This window comes from Glycine soja, chromosome 11, assembly GCF_004193775.1.
Source record: "Glycine soja cultivar W05 chromosome 11, ASM419377v2, whole genome shotgun sequence".
Lineage (NCBI taxonomy): Eukaryota > Viridiplantae > Streptophyta > Magnoliopsida > Fabales > Fabaceae > Glycine > Glycine soja.
The window spans coordinates 5,891,576-5,907,316 of record NC_041012.1 but is presented as its reverse complement, the minus strand read 5'-3'; the positions used below and the strand labels follow the sequence as shown (position 1 = coordinate 5,907,316).

Below are 15,741 nucleotides of genomic sequence, written 5' to 3'. Positions count from 1 at the left end.
CCCCTTCGCATCAGTGTTTTGATTTGGTTAAAAGTATTCATGACATTCATAAGCATCAGGGACACATTGTTTGGGGGTGAATGTTATTATAAGGCTAATCTATTAAAACTGACACTCTTGCTTAACACTCATCCAATTTTTGCACTTTTAAAGAAATTTGGGGGTGTGATAAGTATAAAAGGGTGTAAATAGGAGTGTCCATATTCTAACCACGTTAAGTCGGGTTCATTATGCTGAATCAGTTAGAATTGGGCCAATAGTTTGTTCATAAGTCCTAAGCGCGTTGGACTGGAAGAGGGTGTCTACCTGCGGTAATTATACTTTGTGTTAGCATACGGCTTTTAGGCTTTATTTTCTGCACCTCCAAATTGTTTTCTGCATTTCTTTTTTAGCTTTCAAAATGTAAAATTATATTTCGAAAAAGATGCAGAAAGCAATAGCCCAGCTTTTCATGTGTATATTGATGGATGCTTTTAAAAAGAGCAATTATTTAATGCATTTCATTTTTTGCTTGGTACATGCTAAAATAATGAACCCAAATGAACTATTATGTTCCCTGGTAGTGTATTACTACACCTCACTACCCCAAAAAACCCTAGTATTGCCCATTCGTTTCCCAAAGTCTTCATACCTCCTTGTTCCTTCTTGCACCCTTTCGTCGCTGCGTGTTTAAGTTGTGTCGCATTGCACCTCCATTTACACACTTGATGAGGTGAAGCCACCACACCTATGTAAACATGCATACAATTTGTATTATAGATTATTCAATCTATAATACATTTGTATGCATTTCAGATTGTTCAATTCAAGGCGTCTAGCTCAACTCAACTTAGTTGATTGAGTAAGTGTATGAATTATTCTAAATATTCTAATAATCGTCTTTGATTCCTTCAAGTAAAAAAAAAAGAATATATACTATGTTTTGGGCCTCTTCCCCTTGTTGGTTGACTCTTATTAGACAAGATATAGCATAACATGTATTTTGAGACACAGGAAACGTCCATGTACATGCAATTGCAAACAACAAACCATCCTTACATAGTCTATTGTTTGAGGTTACATTGTCAGTGGGCAGCACTGTTCTCATGTTACAGCATACAAGTTGCTCAAATGAATATGAAGCATATTTGAAGGTTCACCTTAATCGAATAAATTTGTCTCCAAATTAAAGCAGTCCAGGATTTAAAATAAAAAAAAATTATAATCCACTTGATCATTGCATTCAAGAAAAGTAAAAGGGAAAGTAAAAGTTCTTTATATAGATTTGGTAGAGATAATAGTACGTGAGCACCCAATAGTGATAAAAATCTTTGAATGTTGTTGTCTCCGTAATGTAGAATAATCAGAGATTGGCAACTGAAATGAATCATTTACATAGATATTTGTTCATGTTAAGGTGATACGGTTTTCGATTTGCTATTGGTTTGTACATTCAAATTAACTTTGAAAGAAAAGGTTTACTTATCTTGAAGCTTCAAAGTAACAAATAAAGCAAAACTACTAGTGGAGTGAAGCTAAACAGGGTCAAAAGCTAGGAGCTGTCCAATTGGGTCGATAAAACTAGAATTTAATCCTAGTGGAAGATGAATGAATGCTTTTCTCTCTTGTACGTTACAGCAATGGGATGTGCTTAATTTGTTATTGCCTTATTGAAGTGACTTGGAATTCTTAGCTATTACGGAAGCAAATATTAATTTACATTTATTTATTTGTTAAATTTCCTGGTTAATTTTTAAACTATTATGATCTCCTGAATCCTGATCAATAGCGTATATGTCAGTGTGCTAAATACTTATACACAGCCCATTTTCTTAAAAAAAAATACTTAAACACAGCATGCTAGCTAGGTACTACTTTAAGAGCTTAATTTCCATTTATTGAATGCAATAATTGCTTTTTTTTTATAAGGAGCTCTTATTAATTTATGCTAGCTTTAGTAGCTTATCTATACCATAATTAAGCATAGAAAAAGTGCCTGCCCAAGAAACAGGTAATGCAATGTGTAAAAATTCCATGGTAAAGCAAACTCTTAACTACCACAAGCCTATGTGGCTACGTCAGTTATGAACTAAGGGGTTGAATATAAAGTTTTCTTTTACTACAAAAAGAAACAGAAAGTAGACAATCATAAACTGTGGCTAACTCTGAAGTCTAGTGCTAGAATGGTGTGCTGGAGACTATGCTGTTGGCAATTGGTAGTTGAGCAGAGTGGTTGCACAATCCACAAAGAAGTTTTTTCTTATTTCATTATTTAGAGAAATTTTAGCTTTACTTTAAAACTTAAAATTGTAATCTATTACGTTTAAGGATGTTAGACGTATCCTTCTTTCTAATAATGCTAGCCCAACTTTTAGGCATGTAGCAAACATTTTCTTGAAAATGGTTGGTTATACATTAGTATGCATTAAATGTTTTGTTCACGTTCTATATCTTTCTTAATGCATCCCTTCTAAATAAGTATTTGACATTTGCCTTTGGCGTGAACAAACATTTGGGAAAAAGTTGAAATTGGAAAGAAAGCAAGCACTGAGAGGAATGGACATAAGTCATCTTCATATCTTGGGGCCAAAAGAGGATTTGTTTCTTTTCTTTGTGTTCCTAGTCATGTGGGTTTTTATCCCAAAGGCCAAAAGATTCTACTTGGTGAAAGGACAACCCCTCTGTTCGTAAAACTTAAAATGGAATCTCAAATAGCACAGGGGGAGCCAAATTGGCTCCCCCCCCAAACCCCCCTAGTTTTGGCGTCTCTTTAGTCTGTAGCTTTATTTCATTTTCTGATAACAAATGGTGTCTGAAATGTGCCTGCAGAGATCATAAAAAGAAAATGCATTTTTCAACCATCTCATGTATATTTCAGCTTTACAATGAAAAGACCCTTTATACATGCTCACTGCTTAATAGGCTTTTAGTTCTTGATATCGCACAATAAATACATAGTTCATATCAAGTTTGAATTCTGTGTACAAGTTGCGTTAAAATATTTAAATGAAAAGTTTTATTGTTTATTATTGTCTTATACTCTTTCCATATGCAAGGATAAGGTTGCCTACAATATCCCTCCCCCATACCTTCGCATAGCGAAGAGCTTCTGGGCAATGGGGTACGAAAGTTTTACTCTTATCTAACCACAAGTTCCCTTGATAATCTCTTTCGTTAATACAATTGTCACGGATTTTCAACGAAACTCTAACTAAATTTAGGTCACTAGTTAGTGAGGAAATATTTTTCTAGCTAATCTCATCATGACTTCCCTCTCAATTCCCTCAAAGAAATATAGCTTGAACCGTGAAAGATACGTACACTCCTTCAAAGAATTCTAAAACTTCAAATTTCAAAATATATTGGTGATAGATAATTAAAGTATGGTAATAGATATGGATATAAGTACTTAGATAATCAAAGAGGAAAATATGAACATAAAAACTATTACTTACATAGATATGGTCCAAGTATAGACATAAAAACTATTTTTTAATACAAATTTGAAATTATCCTTTTTTGTGAAATTAAATTATCCTGTTTTATTGAGTAAAATGGCGAGACAAAAAATGATATGAATTTTTTTATTTAATAAATTTTATCTATGGTTTTATCATTTTTAATAAGTTGTAATCATCAATTAAAATAGTTTGTTAAGTCCTTTATCTGCCCTCACTCAATTGTGAGGGACCTTCCCCGCTCAAGCGTTTTTGTGTCAACACCGCATTTCATGGTGTATAATTATCTTCCAACTTTAGAAATCTCCTGGACCTGAAATTGTCAATTTAAGCTTTCATTTTTCTCACTTTCTCCTTTAATTTTCGTGATCTTTCCTTTTGATTGGAATGAAAAGAACGCAAGCTAGCTTCCTTCAACATGACACTTGAAAATACATGTTTCAATTCTGAACTGTTTGTGTGTCTAAAATAAGTGTAATGATCAATTTATGATACTCTTCTCTGCCAAATCCTGATAGGTAGGTCTTTTTGTGGACGATAACGCCACATTCGTCCCAAACTTGCAAGCATTATCCTTTATCTCAGCCCAGCCACTAGATTCCCCAGAAATATCTTCGTAAAATATCTTCCCTCGGTTTAAGATCCAATCATTGAATTTAATAGTAGTTCCTTCTTTGTTTTTACTCTTTTGTCATTTTCTGCTAATTAATCATAAATTACCCAAAGGCCAAAGGCGTCATTTTAATAGCCAAACATTATTTTAAAATAATTATCATTCAAGTTTTTACATAAATATTTAGAAAATGATCAAATACCAATTTATTATTTAATTGTATCATTCTCTTATTTATTGATATTATTTTTGTTGTTTAAGTTAATAGAAATACAAGAATAAAGTTAAGAAAAATATGTTTTCTAAATTCCTTAAACCTAAAAGATAAAATGTCTAAATAATCTTTATTTTTTTAAAAAAAAATTTACACTTGTTTCGGGACGTAAAACTGGTGAGTGGTGAATCACTGATGTCTCTTGATCATACATAAGATTTGTTCCTCGCATGCTTATCTCTCCACACACACATATATAATACATTTTTAATATATTATATATTGTTATATATGTAACATTATAATTATAATAATTTATACATTGTAATATTATTAAAAATAATTTCATATTATTTAATTTATAAAAATAAAAAATATTTTAAACATCATATATAACATTATTTTATTAATTGATAATGTAAATTTTTTTATATAAGCAGTATATATATATACTAATAATACCAGGGGTTTTATATTATCAATTAATATTAAATTATCATTTATAATAACTTTGTTAACTTGTATTATAACCTTTGCAAAAATCATTCCTAATACTTTCTTATCAACTTATTGGGTAATTTATTTTACAATCTCATGACAATTATCTGTATATAGATTAATTTCATTAAGGCATACAACTATAAGTCTATTTTTGAGGGTATAACTAAGTCTATAAGTGGTACTAATCATTTCCCAAAAATTATACTACTATAATAGAAAAATCATTGAAGGCTGCCAACGGTTATTTGATGAAAAGATTGGATGCCATTTGTAATAAATGTTATTTTTTTCCTCTCCCCTGATTATTTGTTTAGTTATTTTGGAACGGTTTGGTTGGTTAGAATTTTTTACTATTCTTATTTTATTTTCGCTATTTCCTAGCGAGCAAAAAGGAGATGGGCCTCAAAACCCACTAACTCGAGTACTCATCAAATTAAGCGACAACTTGGTTGTTATTTGTTCACATTCTAATAAAAAATATCATCCAATTCCAAAGGTCCCCAATTAAAGAACTCACCCGTAACCAACAGAATAACCCTCAACAAAATGATTGAAACGCTTGTACTACTACCACTTTACAATTTACATGTACTATAGTATAATTTAACAATCACAATGGTACTCTTTTTTGTCACTAGATAACAATGCTATTGATCTTTTTGTGTCTGTGTGAAAGGGAAGGAAGATAAGGATGTTGTTGAGACGTCATTGGGAGAGAGGAACCCAGAAAGCTAAGCGACCAAAAGAGAGAGAATGAAAACAACCACCACCGAAAAAGAGACCTTCGAAGCAACAAAAGGCCGTGTCCGTGTTGAGGCCCCTGTTGCTGTTGCCATGTCGGCTAACCACGAAGTAGAAGCTAATTCAGATTGCTCAACTGATGAACCTCCCCCAGACCCAGACCCTGCATCCATTCCCTTTGGACTTGAATCCGTTGAAGATTTTAAACTGCAAAAAATAAAACTCAATCACTAAGCATCTTGTACCAATTGAATTGCTAACATTTCACCTAAGGTTTTAAATTGTGATCTTGACATGAGAGGAGATTGTAGATAATTACAATCAAAGTTTTTTAAAAGGGTCTATGAATATGATTTCGGCCGTAATGTCAATTTTTTTTAAGGTAACTGCAATCATAATTGTGGCCCATAAACATCGTCCATCGATCGTAATTATAATTGTATATATCTTGAAATCTTGACGTTATGATCGAAATTGTTCATCGACAATAATGCAAACATTTTTTAGGGTAGCTGCAGTATATTATGATCATAATTACAATTGCAGATACCTTAGAATCTTGACGTAGGATCGAAATTGTGTTTTTTCAAACCTTAATTTGAACAAATAAGAAACAGAAAAACACTGGACTAAACAAAGATTGTTTTATTTACCTTGGAGAAGAAGGACAAAATGTGATTGTGTAATCAGCGCCAGAACACGTGAAGGTGCTAGTGGCATCATCGTAGGCGTAGCTATAGGCTTTGGGGCATACGGACTTGAACATTTGCGAGTACATGGAAGGCTTGCACGTGGAGGGGTTACTAAACGCACCGTTGCAGCAATACTCCGGTTTCCCGAACGCGCCGCACGCGCTCTGGCACGCGTCGCCGCCCTCCACCCTCAGCTCCGACGGGCACCGTTGGTTGAGATCCTCGCCGCAGCCAGTGGCGGCGCAGGAGCCCGAGCCGCCTCTGGCCACCACCATCATGGGCAGATTGTAGCCGTCGACGAGGCTGACGTCGTAGTAGTCCATGGAGCCGTTGCCAAGCGTGAACTCGGCGAGCGTGGCCGGCGGAGAGGCTCCGGCACCGTTGCAGTTGACCTCGCCGGAGCCGCAGTCGGCGGTGGCGCACGTTCCTTTTCCCGAACCGTCGAATTGGCAACCGGTTCTGCCCCAGAATCTACCGGACCAACCGGTCGGAGCCTGGAAGCTTTTAGAACCTCCCTTCACAAGTTCAAAACCTGTGCTTCCTAGCTGTGGTGCTCCTAAAATCCCTGGCCATACTGTGTGATCGCACTTATTCACGAAGGTAAATGTTGCCCCTGAAACCTCTGCATTTGAAAACGTGATCGAGTTAGTTTAGTTTGGTTATTACTATGTATGAATTCTCGAACACAGCGACACCCATTTACTTAATTTCATAAAAGAATCCAAATTTACCTCTGAATACGAGGAAGAGTAGAAAGCCCAAGAGCGTTTCATAAGAGTGTCGGTGATGTGAAAACAGAGCCATTATTTGTTAGTTTGTGGGTTATTGAATATTGAATAGAGAAGGAAGATAGAGATTAGCAGTATATTAATGTGTTGATGGTAAAAGGTGATAAAGGATGGGGATGATTACACTTGAAGCAGAATCTCTGCTTTATCAATTGTTAGTACGTTTTAGTATATATAGAGCAATATAGTATATAATTACAATTCAAACACTCTCTTTCTAAGAAGAAAAAGAGCGAAGAGATGGGGAGTGGTTGGGGGTGAGTGGTGGGGGGAATCTAAATGCTAAGCTCTGCATCGCTATTTATAAAGAAGGTATAAACAAAAGTGAGTACACAGCCACGACTTTTGTGTTTACTGTGGCTGAGTGAGAGAAACAGAGTGGGGGAGAAGAGGATGAACCAAAGTTTCGACCCTTAATGTCTTTTTTTTTTCCTTCCATTTTTGTTAGTCAGTGAAGTGAAAAGAAAAGAAAAAAAAAAATAAAGAGGGGAAAAATAAAAATATTTGGATTGTCGGTCAAAAAATCTGGTGCAGCGGAATGAGTTTGTCGTGTTGCAACTGGGTAATGTGTCGTAATACTGATGGCTCTCTTGATTGTCATGTCCATATTTTTCATGAGTGCAACATAAACCCACCCTTACACTATTGCATACAACGTTTTAAACCAAAACTCCTGATAAATATAAATTAATATAGCTTAATTTTTTTAGTCTGCATTTTTATGATTATGAAATTTCAATTCCCTGTGTGTTGGTGTTAATTGGATTTCTCACAATTTTTCATATTTATATATTGAACAAAAAGTAATTAATTTGTCAAATTGGACATGTTATAACAAGGAGCAAATATAATATATTAGCTAAAAACACTAAATATTTAAACTACAATAATTTAAATTACAATGATCTAAAAATCACTAAATATTTAATTCGGTTCTTGTGAATACATTCTTATGTTTATGACAGGTGTTCTATTCAAATGTGAAGGGGTTGGAGAAACTTGCTTGCTTTGATCGAAGATATATTTCCCAACTTAAGGAGGGAGGAGTTTCATGGTTGTTCAGTCAGTAGTAGCCTAGAGCACTTTAGCATTCCAGTTTTGTACTCAAATGGGAAAGTGTAAAAGCTTAGAGGAGAGAGAGCGTATCTTGAGGGAGAGGTTTCATCGGTATTAAATAGAAATTAGGAGGTAGGGTATGTAGTGATTTTTCTCTTAAGAAATGTGTCTTTTTACACCACACAAAAGGGCATGTACAATTTTGCAGGCGCGGGATGTACCCAGAGAGAGGGGAAGGAAAATAAGGAATATGTATGGTTATCTCATATGAATTTGAGATGCACCTTCATACAATAGCAATGAATACAAAAATGCATGTGTTTTCAATCAAAGTAAATTGATAGCTTGAAATTACACGAACTCAAGATAGATGGACCTAATTATAAATTATAAACGGGAGAAAACTTCAAATTTATAATTAATTCAATTAAAACCTAAATCTCAATATATTGTTTATCAATAATTAATTCTTTATATTGATTATATATATAATTCAGATAGAAAAAATTTATCTTGTTAGGGGTGTATTGGATTAAGATTTTAAAATATTATTTTAGTATAAAAAATCTTGTACATTTTAAAGATTATTTAAGAATATTATAACTTATAAAAAAATTTATAAGACTTTTATGATAGTTTATATTTTAATGGATCTATATCATAAAAATTTAAAGGATTTGAAATGACTTTATAAATTTATAAAGATTTAAAAGGATTTTATGAATTTTTAAAAACACATTCAAAATTACATAAATTAATGAAAAAAAATAGAAATGATGAGATTAGGATAAAAAAAAGTAAAACTAATATAATTTTTTTAATCTTTTAATAGTTATATTAATTCTAGCTTTATATCTTTTTTATACTAACATTTCTTGCAATAACATCTTTTCATTCTCACTTTTGGATTTGAATAACAGGTTTAAAATTATATATTGATTTTTTGATTTTTTAAATTACTATAATTATTTGATGATAAATCTAATGACATATTTAAATTGGATGCAATAATAAGTATATACTAGAAGGAAATAGTGAGGGTGAAAAATTGGTATGAGGATTAATGAGTTATATGAATGATGAAATTAAGTGTGACAATCATAAAAGTATTACGTCCGGTGGTAGACATAATTACTATAAGAAAAACTTTATTAGTTTTAACAAGACAAATATTAATTTAATTTATTTTTTAAAAAACGGAAAAATATAAAGGAAAAGAGTATATTTGTTTGATATTTTTTATTTCAAAATAATAAAAAAAAAATATGATATATGCATCTTAAAAAATATAAAAGAGAAAAAAATATATGTGTAACCAGCGAAAAGAAAATCAGTAACCAATAGAACAAGAAAGAATAAAATTTAGCAAAATCTCACGGGAGGGAGCGGCCTTCGCGGGAGGAGCATTGTGTCATGAGATGTGTGTCGCCAGGGGAGGGAGGCGTAGATGATTTGAAGGAGGAAAGTATTAATTCATTAAAGATAATAGGACACTTTCGAGCAGAATAGAAAACTGCAGGAAACACTCGTGCGACTGCAGGATTCAAGTCTCTGTCTTGGGCCATAAAGAAAATCCTAGACTAGAACACGTATCTTAACCAAAATCTTTTAAAAAATTACTAATTAATGATGTAACTTTTTTATTTTAGTCATTTTAATTCTTTATAAAGTAGTATTAAATAAAAATAAATTAATTTATTCAATATTTTTCAAACAGAAGAGAATATTTTATTTTTTATTTAGTGAGTAAAAATTTCATAAAAAATACTAATATAATAGGGAGGTTTATATATAATAACAGAAAAGTATTAGAAAAGCTAGCTCTTTGCAGGTTTACATCATCATATAGAATTCCCAATTCATATATGATAGATCTACTTGACATGTGACCTGAACTTCAAAATGTCAGAGTCTCTTAATTTCTGTCTGAAACATATCATACGTGGACAAGACAAGTGAGTGAATCGGAGTTGTGTTTAAAGGGCAACAATATCACATGGTTGATGCTTGAATCACGTCTTCATGTCCCATAGTCATTGCCAAACCTTTTACTTCAATCGGCTAAGGTTCTTTTTTGCATGAAACGTACTTAAATTAACACCACTTTAGTGATGCTTGTTCAGCCCATCCTTTTTTTGGGGTACGGATACCCTTTCACGAATTGAGAATCTTCAATTCAACTCCTTCGTTTTCCCAGCTACGTGGGAGTGCCATGTGAAGCTTCGCTGGTGAAAGTGCCATGTTATAGACTTGAAATTTCAAAAGCACGTCATGTGTTGAATTGATTTTCCGATTTTTGCGTTGGCAAATGGATAATGCTATACCCGTATAGCCGTCTATGCTGTTTAGCTATAAATTTTGATTTTTCAATGACCTACTTCACTTAAGCTATCTATATACAAGTGTTTATTAATCTTTGGCTTAATTTGAGTATGTTTGTGTATGATTTTCAACGTCCAAAAGCAAACTTTGACATTTTTTTAAGGATACTACTTACCAGCACCAAATTTTACCTGCAGTCGGCACCTTAAAGTGGTCAATAAACACGTGAAAGTCAGTGGGTTGATGTGTGCAAAACACCAAAAAATTGACGTGGTTAATTTGAAAATGTGTGGATAATGATTGAGACAGGAGTAACCTAACACAACTATTTAGTTAGTTAGATAATGAAACCATGACCTAGCTAGCTATATGATGATTTGCAGGTATAATACACCATGCAATAACACTGTTAAAGTGCTTGACCATAATCAAACTTCTTCTTCGACTATCATCTAAAGCAGTATTTGTGACTGTTGTTCGATTCAACATATATAAAACCATGTTCTTGTTTTTCTTTTGTTTGTTGTTGGCAATTAATTAAGTAGCTGATCTAGATTGGAACATAATTAATTGTTTTAATTCAATCTTAGTTATAATGCGGTCCACATTAATTGGGTTAAAAGTCATCTGAAAAGTGGAATATATATCACGTGTACACGAATGAGGTTTTAGAGTTTTATTTCCCACTGTTAATGCTTAAATTATTTTAAAATTTGATAATTAAAATAAATCTAATAACAATTATATTAATATGATAACTTCGTAAAGCTTATCAAGAAATTAAATATAAGACGACTTCAGTGCTTTTTCTCGCTTCCTATAGTTGAAAATATATTTAACTTCGCAACTGTTATGATCAACATATTGGTTCTTTGATTCGTTTACATGCGGTGTAAAGTATGGATAAGATTTCTTTCTTCTTTTCAACTTTTTCCCTCTGCATTGCACCCTTCATTCTATGATAAAGATTTGAATCAGCATCTGATCAGCAAGTTTGATGGGGAAAGTGATTAATGTATAATAATAATGAATTTCATAAAAAGAAAAAAATAATACTTCAATTTTATATTTATAATTTTTAATTATGAGAAAGAGAACTCCAACAATGAGGATGGATTCATGGAGACGCCACCAAGAGGAATATATGTAATGGGAGTGGGAGTATAAGCAAAAGGAATATCAATTAAAAAGTATTTTAAAAAATGGTTAAAAAAATGAAAAACGAACAAGATAAAAGCAGAACCAACGAAGGAAATGAAAGAAGAAAAAGCAACCAACATGGAAAAAGTAGCACCAATCGAATGGCTTTTGTAACCTTGGAAAAAATGCATGATATCACCGATTCTTTAAAGTGCCTTTTGCATGTCAAACTTTTTTGTTGAATTTATTAAGAGTCTTTTATTTTTAATTCTTAAATAAAGTTTTAGTTTTTATAAAGTTTAAATTGGGTTTTCATCCTTATATTTTTATTTTATAAACTTGTATTTTTATTTAAATGTTAGTTCTTTCTATTTAACCATTATATTAGTACTAGTCTCTATATTTTTTTTCATTTCATTTATATATAGTCTTGGTATTTTTTGCTTACCAAAATAATATTGCTTATTTTCTCTGAATCATTGATTCTTGTTGTTTTGATTTAATAATATATTAGTTTACAATCATAAAAAAATATTGAGGATATGAATAAACTAACATGACATTATATTTTGACTTAATGGTGTCATATTTGATGCTGCAACATCAAATACTTGAAAAATATTGTTATTATAAACAATAATTTTATTTTTAATAAAATATACAAGTAGTCTTTAAAAAATAAATCATAACGGAAGATATATACAATATTAAAGAAAAATAACAACCAAAATTATTGTAAATTGTAGGATTCAAACATCATTTATTTATTTTTCTCCATGATACATAAATCCAACAAGCAGTTTCAAATCAAAATTATCAAGAAGTGAATTATGTTTTAATTTGGGATGAGAACATGACACGTCGGGTCGCCCCTATTGCAAAAAATGAGATAGGTATGGATACGGGTATAAAAGAAGCGGGTTTATAATTTTAATACTCATTTTCATATCCATTGAGTTTTATCCGATTTGTTAATTTACTACATTCTTTTTTATAATTTTAATTTATTTATATATTTTTAAATAAATTATATATAAGTTTCTAATTAATCATATTTTAATTCAAACAATATATAAATATAACAAATAACAAATAAAAGAAAGTTAAAAAATTAAGAATTCAATTATATTTTTAGTTAAATGTATATTTTTAAGTTTGTTATTTAATTATTAAAATATTAAGTTAATTGATTTATATTTAAAAAATTATAACAATAAAACCTTTTATATATATATATATATATATATATATATATATATATATATATATATATATTGTGAAAAAAAATATAATATGATATGGGTACAGACATAATTTGATATTCATCCATATCCTCATCCCCACTTAAATAGTTCGAGTAATATCTATATTTATATCCTATCAAAGCGGTATCTCTGTCAAAGTCGGAGTCAATTCAAGATAATACCCATAAATATGAATTTATTTATCATGTCTAATTTTAATTCAACTAATACCACATTTTCATACAACAATTATTTACATATAAAATACTTTTTTTCATTTTAAATATGCCAAACACAAGGATATATGCCGAAAAAGTCAAATTAGTCAAGGCTCCCATAATAATCAAACCTAAATGTACGCTTTGCTGATATAATACATACCGATCGAGTGCATGCATTATAAACTTTAATAAACAGTGATTCCGTCTTGCATAATCATGCAATAAAGCAAGGAACGACAAAAGCTTAATATGGGGAAAAAGGCTGAGTTCAGATTAGCATTGTGGAAGCTTTTTCTTTGCTTGGGGGTACGTGCAATTAACTTAGCTTCTGATGTACATGGTAGATTATATATATCGTGATAACATAGAGATTGACATATTGTGGTTGTGAGAAATTTCGGACTCAACTAATAATAGCAAGTAGAACATCATAAAATACGAGAGAAAGAACACATAGATTTCTGGTAGTGAAATAGGCACTTTAACGTATAGCAATAAGCCTTTGTAATAAGTTTTTTAATTATGAAAATGAAATGCCTCGGAAACAAGTTGGGGATGATCCTATGTAGTTGGAATTAGAACAGAACATTGTCAACTACTTGGATAAAAAAAAATGAGGATGAGGTGGGGCTGATACATGCCACTCACATTTCAGGCAAAGTTGTGGACATGCTTGTATCGAAACTTGTTTCAGCGACCAAGTTGATGTGGCAAATCCACTTTTTTCATTGAGCCCATTAATTATATGCTAAAAGCCCATACACGGAAAACATACGAGCTTTTGGAAAGTTGATGATTTGGCTAATGATCTTATCTATTTATAACCATGGTCAAATTTTGATTAAACCTCTTAATTTGAATTGCATAATTAATAAGGATAAGTCAAACGTGGAAAGTGTTTGTTTGAAAATGTCTGGGCCCTTAAGATAGAACAAGAACTTTCCACAACGTCACAAGCCAATAATAAAAATAACAATAGCAAATAAAAAAGGTTTAGAAGATGCTAAAATTTCTTATAGCTTGGTGAAAGTGTTGCCATGAAAAATTTTATACTGTTGTGTTTCATAGAATTCTTGTACTCATAATAGAAAAATTATTATGTAATGGTCAACTCTCACTCATTTCATTCTATAAGCGTTTCATTTTAACAAAAATGAACATTTAAAAAATTACTTGAAACTTTTCTCGATCGACGAACAAAAAAAATATAATTGTAGGTCTTATGAGAATCTAATCTTATTATATATACTTCTGAATTGAGTATCACAGATCAATTACAGGAGTATTAAATTAATTAGTTTTTAAAAATTTTAATGTCTAAAACTTTCCATCTGACTTTTAAATTGTCTAGTTTGATGCTTTAATTTTTACTATCATTTTAATAGTTGCTGATAAAAAAATTTCATTTTTATAGTTTTAACTAGTAAATTTCCGTATATTACATGGTTATTTTAAATCAGGTAAAATATGAAAAAGAATTATAAGAATATTTTAAAAAAAATTAAGTTATAAATAAGATATAGTTAATTGATTTAAGTGAAATTTTAAATGTATAAATTAAAAGAAAAAAGAATAAAAATGTGTATATTGGATTAAAATAATTCTGGCTTCTTTCCTATTTCCTGTCCTATCTGACATGTGCGTGCCTGATCTAAAGCTAAAGTTAAAGTCTTGGTAGTTGGTGATAAGTGTAATAAATTAAATTAAAGGTTAAGAAATTTGCTATATTTTAATAAATATTATTTAAAAATTAAGTATTAAATATTTTTTGTATCGTTAACATATAAACATACATTTTAAATAATATTTTTCTACGTTTTCTTTTTAAAACTTAGTCTTGTCATTTCCCCCAATATTTTTCTACATTTTAAATAATATTTTTCTGTAAAAGATCAAAGAAAGAAAAGAGTGAAAATAATAGTATATCATATGCTCTTAAAACTCAAAAGGACGATGCTTGAACAGAAGGGAGCGAAAAGTAGACGTAGATGCTGACAGTGAAGGAACGCTTTCTTATGGAGAGGCCAATAAAGGTTTAGCAGTCGCCATTCTTATCATTCCATTATATATGATATCATCATATAATATAACTTTGATTTCAACTCATAGGTAACGCGCAAATTGGGGGAGGGGATATGTTACCCTTTTATTGTAAATTATACACCTATCCATTCTACTTATTCATTATTGGATTGCATTATTCTTTTCACGACAATTCAAACCAATGGGACTATGGAGATATTACCTTATGATCCCAAATAAATATTGAGTTCAATTAAATTTAAGGCTATGTTTGGAGTGTGGCAGTACGTGTCTTCATACAGATTCAACGATCATTTGCGAAGGAATGAAAAGTTGACACTTTTTTTAAAAAAATGAAACTCTATTTTGAGGATCTCAGGGATAACTCAAATATCGACTAGGCAATAAATATAATGACAACAACAAATACTTGATAAGTAATTCCATGCACACAAGTGTGAGTGGGAATCTTCAATTATGTGTAAATAAAATAAATGGTAAAATATTTAGTCTTTATATTATCATTTTAATCGTTGAAACTTAAAAAAAAAACTTGATTAAGTTCTTAAAAAAATTTATAAGATTTCTTTTAAGTCCCTAAAATTAATCTATTTTGATCCCTAATTTATTATTATCATATTTTTGTTGTATTGAGTATTCTCACTACCTTAAGTTAATAATTTTATTTATGTAGATTTTGAACTTAGTATTCTTAATTGAGTAGAAATTTCATGAACCCAATTATTTATT

At 30.9% G+C, this 15,741-nt stretch overlaps 1 protein-coding gene across 1 annotated transcript; it reads right to left on the bottom strand.

Moving 5' to 3' along the window:
• Positions 1 to 5,198: 5,198 nt before the first annotated feature.
• On the bottom strand, positions 5,199 to 7,405 carry LOC114377369 (thaumatin-like protein 1). The gene is made up of 3 exons (XM_028335846.1): positions 6,930 to 7,405; positions 6,160 to 6,820; positions 5,199 to 5,713 (listed from the first exon to the last, which is right to left on the bottom strand). The coding sequence occupies exons 1-3, from the start codon at positions 7,000 to 7,002 to the stop codon at positions 5,497 to 5,499; spliced, it is 951 nt and encodes a 316-aa protein (XP_028191647.1). The 5' UTR covers positions 7,003 to 7,405; the 3' UTR covers positions 5,199 to 5,496.
• Between the last annotated feature and the right edge of the window lie 8,336 nt (positions 7,406 to 15,741).

What these genes read in the sequence shown, in the direction of transcription:
- LOC114377369 (XM_028335846.1), bottom strand. Translation starts at nt 7,002, where the DNA reads ATGGCTCTGTTTTCACATCACCGACACTCTTATGAAACGCTCTTGGGC. An exon ending in ACTCTTCCTCGTATTCAGAG is followed by an intron (nt 6,821 to 6,929) that starts GTAAATTTGGAT and finishes TTTCAAATGCAG; the next exon opens with AGGTTTCAGGGGCAACATTT. An exon ending in TTTTGTCCTTCTTCTCCAAG is followed by an intron (nt 5,714 to 6,159) that starts GTAAATAAAACA and finishes TATTTTTTGCAG; the next exon opens with TTTAAAATCTTCAACGGATT.